Source organism: Clinocottus analis, unplaced genomic scaffold, assembly GCF_023055335.1.
Source record: "Clinocottus analis isolate CAN_PGR_092001 unplaced genomic scaffold, fCliAna1.0.p SCAF_6, whole genome shotgun sequence".
NCBI classification, from domain to species: domain Eukaryota; kingdom Metazoa; phylum Chordata; class Actinopteri; order Perciformes; family Cottidae; genus Clinocottus; species Clinocottus analis.
The window spans coordinates 9,858,268-9,873,665 of record NW_027176218.1 but is presented as its reverse complement, the minus strand read 5'-3'; the positions used below and the strand labels follow the sequence as shown (position 1 = coordinate 9,873,665).

The 15,398-nt window shown below is 40.3% G+C and overlaps 2 protein-coding genes across 2 annotated transcripts in view; one reads left to right on the top strand and one right to left on the bottom strand.

Annotated features, from left to right (window-relative positions):
- Positions 1-3,772, top strand: part of znf710a (zinc finger protein 710a) — a 6,879-nt gene extending 3,107 nt beyond the window's left edge. Inside the window, exons 2-5 of the mRNA XM_068604016.1 lie at positions 1-520; positions 1,215-1,406; positions 1,499-1,673; positions 2,062-3,772. The exon at positions 1-520 is cut by the window's left edge and continues 962 nt beyond it. Coding sequence (XP_068460117.1) covers positions 1-520; positions 1,215-1,406; positions 1,499-1,673; positions 2,062-2,231 — 1,057 coding nt within the window. The 3' untranslated portion in view covers positions 2,232-3,772. The remainder of the gene's footprint in view (positions 521-1,214; positions 1,407-1,498; positions 1,674-2,061) is intronic.
- A 75-nt stretch (positions 3,773-3,847) lies between these two features.
- idh2 (isocitrate dehydrogenase (NADP(+)) 2) lies at positions 3,848-14,682 on the bottom strand. The gene is made up of 11 exons (XM_068603217.1): positions 14,470-14,682; positions 9,873-9,964; positions 9,233-9,398; positions 8,599-8,759; positions 7,503-7,646; positions 6,557-6,693; positions 6,163-6,314; positions 5,901-6,013; positions 5,563-5,660; positions 5,389-5,481; positions 3,848-4,269 (listed from the first exon to the last, which is right to left on the bottom strand). The coding sequence occupies exons 1-11, from the start codon at positions 14,582-14,584 to the stop codon at positions 4,185-4,187; spliced, it is 1,356 nt and encodes a 451-aa protein (XP_068459318.1). The 5' UTR covers positions 14,585-14,682; the 3' UTR covers positions 3,848-4,184.
- Positions 14,683-15,398: the final 716 nt, after the last annotated feature.

The window sequence follows — 15,398 nt, the reverse complement described above, 5'->3', positions numbered from 1 at the left end:
TATTCTGGGCCACAACGGAATTAAACCCCATGAATGTATACACTGTGGAAAGCTCTTCAAGCAGCCGAGCCACCTCCAGACTCACCTGCTCACCCACCAGGGAACCAGACCTCACAAGTGCACAGTATGTGAGAAGGCCTTCACGCAGACCAGCCACCTGAAGAGGCACATGCTGCAGCATTCGGACGTCAAGCCCTACAGCTGCCGCTTCTGTGGCCGGGGCTTTGCCTACCCCAGTGAGCTGAGGACGCACGAGAACAAACACGAGAACGGTCAGTGCCATGTCTGCACACAGTGCGGTCTTGAGTTCCCCACCTACGCGCATCTAAAGCGCCACCTCGCCAGCCACCAGGGCCCGACCACATACCAGTGCACAGAGTGCCACAAGTCCTTTGCTTACCGCAGCCAGCTGCAGAACCACTTGATGAAGCATCAGAACGTGCGGCCTTACGTTTGCCCCGAGTGCGGCATGGAGTTTGTCCAGATCCACCACCTTAGACAACACACTCTCACTCACAAGGTACAGGCAGCGCACACCCGTACACTTAATGTATTCAAATCCAGATGTTGTGCCTTTGTCAACCAGTTTGTGTTCAAAACAGAAGCCGAAATAGGCATATACTTACTCTAAAACTCATATTTAAAATGGCATTATCAAGATATAAACATATAAGCGATTCAGGGAAGTATTTTAGCTTCACTCCTTTAGAGTCCTTTGTATGAATCCTTATAGGAAAATGGGAGTGTATATTGCACACTTGCACCACAGCCTTTCCTCCAAAACCAGTTGCTTTGTAAACATAGCCTTCAAAGGCCTTGAGTTTTTTTTTGTTTGACTCAACCCCCCACTTGCATGTGTTTTGTGTTGTGTGTCATTCGCAGAGCTACTTCCCTTTGTGTCTGATGAATCACTCTGGTTTTTCTCTCCATTTCATTGTATCATCTGTTTTATTCTATAGGAAAATATTTCTTTTTATTGCATTTAATTTCAATATTTAACAAAAGCAAAAGTTAAATAAATGTTGAAAGAAAAAAAAGTTTAATCTCTTCACTCTTCTGCCATCTTTCAACACTTGGGGGGCGGGCTAATGGAATCTACATGTGTTGGATCAAAAGCAAGGATGCAAATGTTCCTTGTATGTTTTTTCTCTGCGACTCATTATTTAATTTCCTCTTAACCATATATTAAGCCAAATTATGTTTTGTTTCTGCAGGGTATGAAAGAATTCAAGTGTGAAGTCTGTGCCAGAGAGTTCACCCTGTCTGCCAACCTGAAGAGACACATGTTGATCCATGCCAGTGTGAGGCCGTTCCAGTGCCACGTCTGCTTCAAGACATTTGTCCAGAAGCAGACCCTTAAAACGCACATGATTGTCCACCTGCCGGTCAAGCCTTTCAAATGCAAGGTGAGTGAAGCGAGTGGCGTTGTACTTCGAGAACACCGGGTCCCGCCGTGATTGAGCTGGGGCGGGTACTGACACACTCTTTTGTCTCTCAGGTGTGCGGAAAGTCATTTAACAGAATGTACAACCTCCTCGGCCACATGCACCTCCACGCAGGCAGCAAGCCCTTCAAGTGCCCATACTGCTCCAGCAAGTTCAACCTGAAGGGCAACCTCAGTCGACACATGAAGGTCAAACACGGCATCATGGACACCTCAATAGATGGACATGGTAAATACCTCTATTGATCATCCAACAATTAATTTCACTCTCTGCTTTGAAACAGATGAAACTCCTTGATGACGGATTATGTGTCAAACGTTTCCTTGTGGGACTGCTTGGCGGGCGTCATGTCGTATTAGTGTCACTCAGTCTGCCCCTGATGCACTTTGACTTAGCATGTACTGTAATCGAGTGGCCAAGTGTTTTGATGTTTCTCCGTCACTCCCTCCCTGTGTGTTTAGTAAATATAGCATTGCCTGGATTAGACATGCTTGTCTCTATCAGTAGAGGCTGATACAGAGGCTGGGGAGGAGGGGCCATGTGTCTTTAGGAAGAGCTCTGAATGTGTGTTGAGGACAGAGTGCGATGATTTTTGTGTATTTGCTTCCTTCATCAGAACTCCCCAAAGACACAGACGGCCAGGACGACTACGAAGAGGAGAGCTTTGAATTCAGCGAGCGAGAAAACCGAGCGAACAACAACAACACACCAGACATTGCTAAACTATCTCAAATGGAGTATTACAGCACCTATGGGAAGGGCACAGGGCGCTTCAGTACCGCATGAATTATTGAAATGACCCCAAATTGAATATGTGTGAACTAATGAAAATACGATTGTTTTTTTTCTTTGCTTTTAAAAGCATAGTGCTTGGGTTGTTCTTCAAGTGTGTGAAGACACCAGGCAAACTGCACATTCATATGCACTGGAATCACTGGTATTGCTATGAAATTTGGAAATAGATACTTTTTACCTTATTACATATTTTTCATCTCTAAAACACAGCAAATCTACTGAATAAATATATTATATTTGAGAAACGTGAGCGGTAAAATAAAGAAATATATATACAAATACATAGTCTGTCAGTTGCTTAAAAACAGGAACATCATCTGAGCCAAATTTAAAAAGCACATTTTTAGCTACAAGCTTAAAAGCACATGATGTTAAACTGCACTTACTCATTCAGACAATCCCGCTTTCTCCGTCTGCCGGGATAAACTAACATGAAGGGTTAAAGAAGGGAAAAGAAAAAAATTGTAATTTCACATGCCAAAGCTTATCAAGTTGCAAAGGTTAATGATTCACCTAGATTTTTACTGTGATAAATTACATTTGAGGTCTGCAAAATTAGTTATTTTCAATTGGATTTGCAATCTGTTTAATTGTATATTATTGTACAGAATGTATAAGTCCTCTTGTATGGTGGCTGGTACTGTAATCAGTGCGTTGCACTGAGGACCACTGTTGACTTTTTAGGTTTTGCATTAACAAGCATCACCCTGTATTGATCGCTAGTCTATGAATGTAATTGTTTCTGTGGAATGTTTTAAGACGCTAATCAAAATACCCCTTTTAAATGTTAGGACCCCTTTACCAAAGAATTGGATGAAATCTTGCAGCTACGGGGACTGCGAGTCTCTTTTCCTTGCTGTTGTGTTGAGCTGGGACATTAGATTTCTTGGGGTCCAATCGCAGACTTCATGAAATTACATTCAGGTTCCCCTCCCACCCATCTGTAGATCTCCTCTAAAGATTACCACAGAGAACAGACTGTGGCACAGCTTCGCTTTCAACGAGTCTCACTGTTTCCCTACATCCAGGCCTTCACGAGACAGGACTGCAGCATTTTTCAAAAGCAATGCAGACCCTGCATTCATATTGCAGTTCTGTTTTTTTATGGATGAATCTCAACAAGAAGTGTCCCAAAAAAACTCAAGACACAAATATTAAGTGCCCCAGTGTGTCTGCAAGAGCATGCCATCCATCATGCTGTACACTGGTCTCAAGTGATGAACGACAACCTCCCAACATGTGACAGGGCCACGGACCTTGTGGAAAATGATTTGGGAAATGCTCAATATATTCAGTTTCCCAGTGCTTAGCTTTTCAAACTTGTAACCTGCAAAACAAGGTATTCATTTGCGATGTGGATATAGCGCATTTAAAATAAAAATGCTCAATTCTGTGAGTTCTTCAGCTTCTGTGTTCATTCCATCACGGTTTACGTGATGTTCAAAAAGGGAAAGGTGTTCAGCTTAAATGGAATTCTGTATTAGACATAAGTGTGGAGATAATGTTGATAGCAATGTATGTACAATGTTGTGGACCAGACTGTAAAATAATAAATTTATTTACCTTTAAAATGTCTTTGCTTGCTTTGAAAACAACAACTACCAATAGTGACTCAAACACGATTTATTGGCAAATATGTTTGACAGAGGCGTCAGTCCTGCCCAAGGCATTACACAATATAGACTTATTAATACAGTACTTCACATTACAAAAATAAAACCTGGCAAATAATGGGGTGGATAGTTGGGGAGACATCAGGTGGAAGCACAGTTCTCAGCTATTTAACAAAAACCTAATTGAATACCACATAATCGTAATACAGTACTTTCTTTTCTCCTTCAGACAAAATGCAATTTATTTATTGACCTTTTAAGTTAAGAATGAGGTACAAAAACAGATGAGTGATGTTTCCATCTCCAGGCTAACTATATTCTTACAAGTCTTTTACTTGCCAAGGGCTTTATCCAAATTTGTCTTGATGGCGTCGAGGAAGTCTGTGGTATTGACGTAGTGCTTGTTCAGCTTGACACTAAGAAAGCAAGACAATACAGATTAGAACATTCAGTATTCATACTTTATGGGAGAAAAGAGAATACTGTAGCAAAATAATCAATTATCCTTGTCATTAGGGCTGTTGGTTAATAACGTAATAAATAAGCATCATTATCCAGATCATTATCGGTATTAGGCAAGATGTACGATATAAGCGACTTTTAACCAGTATGACTTGGTGCTGCAGCCTCCTGTATTTATGCTCGTCTCTAGTTTGCCGAGTAGTGTCTTTAGTGAGAAAAATAACAAGCAATCATTGGCAGATGTGTGAGCTGCAATGCCTCAAGGATGAAAAGTGCTTTAAAGAAAAAGTCAAGATGTGCTGAAGCGAGCAACTAACAGCTAATGTAGTGCTTGTACCAATCATGTGCCGAAACGACTTGGTGAACAATAATTCCACCAGGGCTACAAAATCAACAAGTGAGGGTTTAATACAACATTTGTATCTGTAGCTGGATCGAGAGGTACAATCCTGCAATGTGTGCAGTTTGTTCTTCAGTATTCAAAAAAAGCACTCTTAATGAATATTTCACGACATTAAGAATTCTTAAAAATTGCTTGGATCCACATTTGGATCTGAACCGAGACAAATACATTTTTCTTTCACTGCATAAATCTCCACCAAATTGAAATGGTTGTTGTTTTGAATAAATCCTGCCAACAAACGTTAATGAAAACACTACTTTGAGAGGTAAAAAACTCCTTAAACCGTAGACCCTTTTGTCCACAGGAGACCATATTGGCTTAAACTCCTGTCAGCGAAAAACAAGATGAGGGCATGTTTGGGACGAGGTTTCGGGTTCCCAACCCGTATCACATGCGTGCAGGTCAGAATCAGGGCAAGTTACACCCCGTTTTATGTCAATGTTTTAGACTGACGGTTTGAACAAAAAGGGAACATTTGCATTCAAAGTTGAAAAAAGAAAACGCACGGGAACTATAAACCAAAACGAGTCCGTTGATCCAACTGTGTGGCCAGACGCAGTTGTATTTGCAAGAGTATAATTCGCCCTTAAGCAGTACACAAATGTATGTAGTTGATGACTTACCTTCGACCACTCTTTAACATAAGCATCAACACACAAGATTAACTTACTTGGGCAGGCCGTGGATGCAGCCAGCGAGGTCTTTGGTCATCGTACCACTCTCAACAGTCTCGATACACACTCTCTCCAGAGTCTGGGAGAACCTGCAGATAAACAAAGACATTTAGAAAATGCATGCTTGATCCCAGGACCAATACGTTTCCCTTAAATACAACATCTTTTACTTGATAAGGTCTGGGTTGCCGTCAAGTTTCCCACGATGCTCCAGACCTCTAGTCCAGGCAAAAATACTGGCAATGGGGTTGGTGCTGGTCGGGTTTCCCTGAAAGTAGAGTTAAGGACAGTTTTTACCGTTTTTAACTTCTTCACAGAACTAGAATGTTGTTTTTAAGAATCATGAATGTAAATCCTAGTTTATATACTTTGCTTCTCAATTTTCCCCACATGATGGCAGTATAACTTCACACATGACAGTCAGTTTGGCTTCACACATTCTCCGTTTCATTGCTCATAGTAAATGTTTTTCAATACAGAGCAGAAAATGTTCAAAATGGTTAGCAACCTTCTGGTGCTCGCGATAGTGCCTGGTCACGGTGCCATGGGCGGCTTCAGCTTCGATAGTCTTGCCGTCAGGGCACACGAGAACTGATGTCATCAATCCCAGAGAGCCAAAACCTAGAAACAGGAAACACAAATCTTTCCTTAATGCAACCCTCATCTGATCAAATAACTGGCAGGCATCTCAAATGCTAATACGTCTCAGTCTTTTTGCAACATAAAATTCATCCAGAAGCAGCAGCCGTGTTGCTTTCCGAGCATCTCACCTTGTGCGAGGATATCGGACTGAACATCTCCGTCGTAGTTCTTGCAAGCCCACACAAAGGCTCCAGAAGACTTCAGCACTTGGGCGACCATATCATCAATAAGTCTGTGCTCATACCAGATCTTCAGTTTGTCAAACTCGGGTTTGTAGTTCCTGTTAAAAGAACAAACATGGCATATTAGCATATTTAACTGAAGCTACTTCTTGCCCTTACCTTGTTAAGTGAAAATAATAGTTGTATTTTTCAACAATGTTGGACCAAATTAAAATTATTGAAATAGTTATGTATAAAAAAATGAATAAAATACATTTATTTTAATTATATTTTAGCAATGATGTAGAGCACAAATTGAAAAAAAACTCAAATAAGTGCATTAAAACAAAAAGACACTCACTTTTCAAAGATATCCTGGAAGATGTCTTTAAATCTGCCATCATAGGCTTTAAGGATGGTGTTCTTTGTGCTCATGTACAGAGGCCACTTCTTGCCAATAGCATACTGGAAGCAGCTGTGGGCAAAGCCTGTGATAGACTGTTGGGGGTGAAAACAAACGGCTTACCACTACTGTAGCGTTTTATCAGTACTACAGGGGCTAACGACCTTCCCCTTGACAAGTTTAAAGTCATCTACTGTGACCTCTGATGTTGTTCATCAAACAAACCTGTTCTGATGAAGGCAAACAAAACAGTAGTAAAGCAGGTTGAAAAGAGGTCACACTACCGAAACGACTTCTATATCAATTCTAAAACAAAGGCCTCGGGCAGAATGTAGCAGCGGTTATAAAAGATATAATTACCAGAAGTCCACTAACAAGCCTAAACAGGTAGAGTTTGGGACTACTGACAAGAATTAAGCAAGTTTATATGATTGTGTATCCCTCTAGGTGACAAATACAAATTAAAATACATAAAGCTAAGCTATTTCTTACTGTCCCATAAAAAAACTAAAATGAAGATTAATTGATGCCACTAACAAGCATTTTCTTTAAGCCAAAGCCTGATACATCTTATTTCTTTGTGCCAGAGATCTCCATTATTCACAAACTATTACGGCACATCAATGAGCCGCACCTTTAGCGGGTGACCACGTTATTTAAATATGGTGAACTTGACTTTGAAACTGTAGTTTATTTTGGGTTGATTATACATATAGTGTCCGACTGCCATAAATATTCAGTGGCAAACAAAATCTACATCAGAAAGTATCCCAGAACAAATTAATCAATGATAAAAGCCGTTTCAGAGAAATAAATAATTATTTCTGACTTATCTATCTATCTATCTATCTATCTATCTATCTATCTATCTATCTATCTATCTATCAATCAAACACACACTCACCTCGTCAGTGTTGTACATGCCCATTCCACAGCCACCAGCTGGAAAATCATAGACCTCCCACTCCTTCCCTGCACTACCATCAGCAGGTGAGAAGATCATCTTGAATTTTCCAGGCTGGTCCACAACAAAGTCTGTTGCGCGGTACTGTAGACACAGAGTGGATTTTTATTAACGTTTATATTCAAATTTTAAAAAAGGCCTTGGATCTCATGTATGAGGTACATGTGCACAAAACGGTGCCTGAAACAGGCTCACGTCACCTCCCACGCAAAAAGTTATGATCAATAAAAACTAATTTAAATATAGAAAGTGGGCACTTGCACAGAAACTCTAATCACTGGGTATAATAAAGACCGGAGAAATGTGCGAACCAGAGGGTGAGGTGGTGAATTGAAGCCAGATTGAAGAAATTAAAATGTGAAAAGAATCATTGTATGTATAATGATTTAACTCCAGATCGCACATTACTTATAAATCTGCTTTATCACATACTTGTTATTTGTGCTAGTGAGCTGTGACTATACCACAAGCACTTTTCAGTTGTAAAAGATATAAAACTACTCAAATCTATTTTGATGGTAAAAAGCCAAGATGACATCAATTTGCTTTTGAGAATTGCAGAACAATAGTTTAAATAATGTCTTTGAATATTGTTCATATATAAAAAAGGTCATGTAAAAATCAGAGCAGTGACCACAACTCTATTAATTTTTGGTTTATTCAAATGGGAAAGAAGCGGTGCAGTTTGGAAGCTATCAGTTTGATTGCCTTGAAAACAGCATTGTGGCCACACTCTCGTAAAGCTGCATGAATCGAGCGATTAGGAGGAAATGTGGTCAGGGTTCACCTCACCCAAAAGCATCTCAAAAACCGTGTCCGAAACATTCATTTCTAGGTCTAAACAACATCCGGCGCTTTGCATTGGCTGTGTAAAATGTAATGTGGGATGAATGTGATAGGAGGCTGATCCACGTGCACACATTTCCAAGTTGATTTCCAATTTCTAAATAGGAATTTGTGCACCGGCAGGCGTACACACAATGTTGTAAATATAACAGTAAAGTGAATTGCTCGTCAGCAGGTAGAGGAGACTCACCTGATCACCGAAGGCGTGTCTGCCGATGGTGATGGGCTGCGTCCAGCCCGAAACAAGCTTGGGAATGTTCTTGCAGATGATTGGCTCACGGAAGACGGTGCCACCCAGGATGTTCCTGATGGTACCGTTGGGGCTCTTCCACATCTTTTTCAGGCTAAACTCTAAAAATAATTACCGTTAGAACAGGATGTATAGGATGAAGGAAAAGGTTAAATACGCTTCAGCTGCCTCACAATAAATGCAAGGCCTGACCAGAGCTCACAGATAAGGACATTCTTGTATCTGGAGTTCCATAGTACACAAAGCAATAATCTTTTTGTGAGACGAGTAACATTTTCCTATAAAGTTTGTTGCCTTTAAAATCGGTCTGGTCTCCTGTGTACTTTGGACCCAAACTCTGAAGTCTCTACCAATACAAAATACATTGGATTTTTGAGGCGGATAATTCAGTTGTTTTTCAAAAAGGACAGGGGGGAGCGTATAGAGTGGCGACACTGGTCACTTATCTTTGGCACATGTCAACATTGACAATCACAAATGCAGCATGCTCATTGCCAATTTGCGTACAGAAGACATTTTACATGAACTGCTCTGAACCTAGAAATGTGTCGGCAATTAAATACTTGCTACAGACCTTCCACTCTTTCTTCGTCGGGTGTGATGGTGGCACATTTAACCGCCACATTGTACTTCAAAGTGGCGAGGGCAGAGTCGATGGTGACCTGGTCATCAGTCTGGTCACGATATGGCAGACCCAGGTCATAATACTTCAGCTCAACATCAACATTGGTCAGGATGAGCTAAAAGACACAACAAAAACATACACTTACAACAACACCACAGTTTTTTAGTCCATACAACTTTATTCAGTCCAGTTTTCTGAGAGACCAAATCAAAGGATTTTAAACTGTAGTGTCAAGTGTGTAAATGTTAAAAAAAAAATCCCAAATGTGTAAAATATGTGAATAACATATGGTAACAGGTATTTGCATGACCATTTAGATTTATGAATCACACGTCCATTGTTGGAACACACTTCTTAACGTTTCCTTCCTGAGCAAAACACAATCTGCTGGAAGTGGGCAGTTCACAAAGCTCGAAGCCCCTCCCCTCCAGATCATACATACATAATCTTCCATAAACCTCCCCTCACATACACGTGTCAGTCTGAAATATAAAAATAGACGAGTCAGACAGCGTGGGCACGGTGTCCTCTGAGGCTCACACCAGTGTTTCTGCGTTTACTCTTCTACATCTAGACACCACTTAATCACCTTCTCTTTGATGAATTCCCAGATGATCCTGGTCATCTCGTCTCCGTCCATCTCCACCACCGGTTGGGCCACTTTGATGCGTTTGTCGGCATCTGTCAACACACAGATATGGGTTCAAGCAAATCCAGCTTTTCATAAATAAATAAAAAAAATAGCATATTTATTATTTAAGGGTCAAAGACTTGCTGAGTAACAAACAAACACGAAAACTGGTGACTGGAAAAAAACCCAGTTATTTTTAGGTCCTGTTTCCTTTACATTTGTCAAATAAAATCTTTGTCTCAGGAATTACTGTTGCAACTATTAATGGCAAATATCCAAAGCCGAGGGATTGGCAGTTAGACATAAAAAAAAAACTAAAAGTAAAAACTTTAAAAAATAAATAAATAAATAAAAAAAACTTGACTCAGTACAAAAAAAAATGCAACAAACATTTGCTTCTCAAATGTGAGGGGTTGCCTCTATAGAGGATTTTTTAAGCTACGAATTTGAAAGAAAATAAACTGTACTTAAGGTGTACAGAGTAATTTCAAAGTACACCACATTTAAGTTTGTATTTTGTGTTTACCTAAATGCATCCTTTCTGTAATGTGTTAAATGAATGTCTTTCCTTGGGAAAAAAAAAAAAAAAAAAAAAACCTATGCAAAACCAATTTTTGGTTGCGTAAAATAAGCATGTTTAAACTTGCATTATTCCCAGAAAGCAGTCGTCTTCCTTGCATTTGTGTGGCTCAGTTTCTTGATGCATTACTTCATTAGACAGTCAATTAGTGGGATAGTTTGAATCTGTCTGCATTACTTTGCTGTGACTTTGCGTTACAAACAAATCAGTTTGAAAAACACACTGCTCCACAAAACAGCTAATCACCAAAATATTACCTCTAAATCTGTGCCAAAAAAAAAACAAAAAAAAAAAAACAGTTCAACCTTAAAATACAGTTTCTCTCACACTATACGAAACCCACTTTGGACATTGAATAATTTGCTTTAAAAACTCACTTTGTGTTTTAAAATGGATACTGAACTTCACTAAACCAAAGTTTTTTCATTTTCACGCACCCAATGACTTTTGAGAGAAGGGTCCCTAAATTTCTTTGTCTTCCAGTTTGTCGGATTACCGCAAATTATTATCTCTAATCATATCTTCTCTCATCCGGCTCAGTATGTAAGAGTTCTGCCAGCAGGCCCCCGTTCACTGAATAGAAAAGTACAGGAGGAGGTCCAGAGGATCAAGTGACAGTCTGAGTTCCCAGCCAAGTTAATACTCCCCCACTGTCTTCACAGAATAATGTAAGTAAACATGGAGGAACCGGGTGAACTAGTTACACAACCAACATCTCCTTATGTTAAATTTAATAAAATATCAAACGTCCACATGGGTTTGTCGAGACATTTGACCTAGTTGGGATTATGAAGCCATGGCAACACCTGTCAAAACAGCCTTTAGTGATCCCATGCTCCAAACATGATACATGAGCTCTGCCGAATACAGATGCATGGCGACCATGAAGCGCTGAAAATAACCTCACTGAAAAGCGAAAAGACACTTCTAATGTTACAGTTGAGTTACTCAAAAGCATGAAGCAGCCAGAAAGAAAGCGATTGAGCAAAAGTATAAATAATCATTAGATGCGGTTACATTCACCACCAACTTGTATTGAACATGGAAAATATTGTGTGTTTCCAAACCGCTATCACACACAAACTCCTGTATAGTTCATAAAATAGGTTGGCGGTGGAAATATTAGGTTGTCATGATCAGGAAAAATAAACCACATGAGCAGAGGTGTACTAGATTTTGGTAATATAATAATAGACTGTCCTTCATCCGCTATTGGAACAGTTCAGTTTCTGCCGCGATGCATTATGGGAGCAGCAACTGGCATCATTTCTGTCTCGTCCAACCAAAATCTGCTATAGCAGGGCTCCACTATCACAGTGCAGGGGGAGGGGAGCACAGCAGAGAGCTGAGTAGGTTATGTAACTTTTGTATGCATCACAAGCTGGACGCTGAAGGGTGGGCTGAATAGAAGTCATGTGGGCCTGCCTGCCACATCATTCCTCCATGCATCGGAGATAAGCCTGCTCTCATTTTTTTCTCCCTCTACCTGTAGGTTTAGACAAAGCCAGTCATTAGCAGAAATACACAACTAACCCTTAAAATGGTAGAATTCCACTGGGCAGCTTACTTCAATTCCTCGTTAATATGTTGATAAAACTGTCTACCGGGCTTATAGTATATCAACATCTATATTTCGGGATGAGAGAACAGATTTTTGCCTTTACCACAAACCAAGTAATATTTCTGAATTTACCAGATTGTTCAAGCTTTACCAACAAAGTGATTATAGTCACATAAATAAAAATGTGAAATTTGTTATTATTATTTGATTTTTTAAATTTTGCCCAGCCCCAGTCGTCTTCATTCAAAACAAACACAAGGGCAAACTCAGCAATAAAAAAATTTAAAAAATGGCAACGGTTACTTACAGTCTACATTTGGATTGGGAGCCATTTCAAATGATTTGACACTGGAAAAAAGACACTTCCTTGTTTTCAGCACCAACTCCAAAGTATGATTTTTTTTTAATTTGTTGACGTATGAATGTTGTGTTGAGCTGTAAAAGAATTTGCCTGAATACAGGGTAAAAATTGATTTGAAAACCAAAGAATGTGTGATTAAAGGTTAAGTAAACAAAACCAACCATCTGGCCTCGCATTCATTGCCAACTTTGAGCATTAAGCGATTTTAAATACCCCGTAGCACAGTGTTTAGAACTAATGTGAGAACTCAACTGTGAGTTTGGATATTAAGATCTTACTTATGTGCGCAACAATTATTTGTGTGATATACATGAAGGGCAAGCTGCCAAAGACAGTCAAAAAAATAATAATGTGTTGACAGGTTGACTGCAACAACCTTCATCTGTGTCACTCAGGTTGACTTTCAACAGAAAGAGGCAGCGAGCCTTAAACCCTTTATTTGAATCCAATACAAAGAAAAGGCATCCAGCAGGTGAAGTTGCAGACAAGTCTTTTGAGAGGTCAATTAATCAACTTTTAAACCAGACTGAGTCCAAGTTTATAAACTAATTTTGGATTCACATTACACCTTTTCCTCCACAGCTTTCCAAAAACTCCATATTGTTCAATTTAATGAGCACTGTGAAAATTAAATCACATGCAGTTACAATAACCAGCTGAGGAGGGAAAGACAATGCCACTTGTGACAGCAATAAAAAACGGAAAAAGCAGTGTCACTCTGAATCCTACTTCTGGCACACTGATTTTTGGATGATTTCTATAAAAAAAAACTCTAAATAAAAGTAAAAACATACAGCCACATGTGTAATGTTAACAGATGTGTAACCCTTTTGTGTGAATCTCTAGGAGTTAAGGGTTTGTGTAGAGGTTGAGGAACGTAGTTTGTTTTATCCTGGTGGTGTAAACTGGGCGACCATCAATGACCACCGACTGTCAACTACAAAGTTCATGACAACTTGATTCAATCACTCCAGAGCCATGTTGCCCTTCAGTTGCCCTTTGAATGGTTGAATCAAGACGTGCAGCTACAGCACAAAAACTTATTGGGATACAAATCCTCCCTGTATTAAAGTTGGAATACATGTCAAAAAAATAAATGAAACAATTTTGTTTGCTCTCATGTGACGATATAAATACAAAGTAAGATTTGTCAACGTTTCGAGACAACATTAAAGTAACAATCCTCAATGATCAGATGAGTTCAAATGTAGCCACAGTGAACCCAGATGGAAAACGGCAAGTAGGACACACCGGGCAGCGGCAGCCATTGCTCACTATAGTTAAGTCTCGTATGCAGTGGCTGACCTTGCCAAAAGTTTTCCAACTCAGTGTCGCACTGAAGTCACGGTGGCCGAAAAGCCGCCAATTACTTTGAGTTTGGACCACTAGATGAATGAGATTTTAAGTGACGATGACCTCGTTTTCTCCCCCAGCGACGAGCAATAAAATGTCCGCACGGCTAAAAAAAGATTCATTTTTATTCATCTGCTGCCAGTTTTCGCGCTCCAATTTTCTCCAAGAAGCATTTGTTTAGTATTTTGTGGTGTAACAGTTATCATTTGTGTTAAACTGTCACATTTGCTTTGTTGGTGGTAGCAGTATTTTTCTTGGGAGGAAGTGGGGGACAGTTTCATTCATTTAGCGTTATGTGGCAACACGGCCATTAACCGATGTTCCTTAAACTTTGGATGTGAAAGACAAAAACAGCGGTTCCGGGTTCTCCTTATAACGACCCGACCATTAATCAAGTATTAAGCTCCTGGCACACGTCAGCCGGGAAGCATCGTCGCACCCCGGCTAAAAAAAACCATTAGTTCTACTACCAGCAAAACGGTGCGGCTAACGTCAAGTTAGCTGCGTAGCTTGTGCGCCATCAGTCTCAAAAACCTAAGGGCTCGGCTGATTGTTGTCGCCAACGTTACCTTAGACGACCTCAGCAATATTCAAAATGCACCATCTTAACACAAAAGCCACCATTAACACAAAGATGCTGAGGATCACCCCGGTTTATCTCTCTTTCTTTCTCTCTCTCTCTCTCTCTCTCACCACTCACAGTTTCTTTGTTGCGAGGTCTGGCAATTTGAAGCCGGCGCAAGCACCGCGGGGTTTCTGGAAAAGGCAGCGGCAGACCTCGAGAGAGTGCTGAGGACTTTCAGATATCCAGCCATGTTTCCCTGGCTTGACTCACTGAGGTTGACAGTACTCGACGCAACTCAGAACAGAGAGGGACAAAACGCTTGGAGACGCTCTGCAATATAGTGAGCAGCAGAGGCAGCACCGCCCTCCTTTCGCCTCACCGGCGGGACACGCCGGGTGCTACGTCAGAGTCGCACAGACACACAGGAGGGACCGAGCAAAATAGCTGTCAAAGTCTGCAGCTTCTCCTCCGTCTAGACAACAGTACAGTTGCAGGGTGAACCCTGAGCCTCTTGTGACTTCAAGGAGAGGTCACCATCTGCCATCACTGCTAAATACATTAAATGTATCCCTCACGCCCAATGTCCCCACACTGTGTAACTGTATGTTTGAAGACATTTTACTGTTTCACACAAAAACGTTGGCTTGCAATGAATATAGTGCATAATTAAAAAAATCACTATAGTGACTATAATCCAACGTCAAAAACCTGCTAGGTAAGATTTAAAAAAAATAGTCTTGTCAAAAATTGAAGCAGCTGTGGATAAAATGGCATATACCTTCTGGTCTTTGATGATGACACCTGAGATAATTGCATATGGCCTTAATTAAGAAATTGCCTATAGCCAAAGCTGGCCTTGTTCTATCACAGGTTAAGTGGTAGCCTACTCTGTGAACTTGTTATGTAAAATCAGTGAAGAAATCCCCTTAAAAAGCTCACCAACATATGTCCCATGTTAAGTGTCTGCTGCACTGAATTGTGTGTTTGCAGGGCTATTATAAGTCGTCAGCTAATTTAGATTGACCACATTAAATGTCCATAGTGCATTTGATTTTCTATTCCTT

What these genes read in the sequence shown, in the direction of transcription:
- idh2 (XM_068603217.1), bottom strand. Translation starts at nt 14,584, where the DNA reads ATGGCTGGATATCTGAAAGTCCTCAGCACTCTCTCGAGGTCTGCCGCT. An exon ending in GCATGTACAACACTGACGAG is followed by an intron (nt 6,694 to 7,502) that starts GTGAGTGTGTGT and finishes CACCCCCAACAG; the next exon opens with TCTATCACAGGCTTTGCCCA. An exon ending in GTCCGATATCCTCGCACAAG is followed by an intron (nt 6,014 to 6,162) that starts GTGAGATGCTCG and finishes TCCTGTTTCTAG; the next exon opens with GTTTTGGCTCTCTGGGATTG.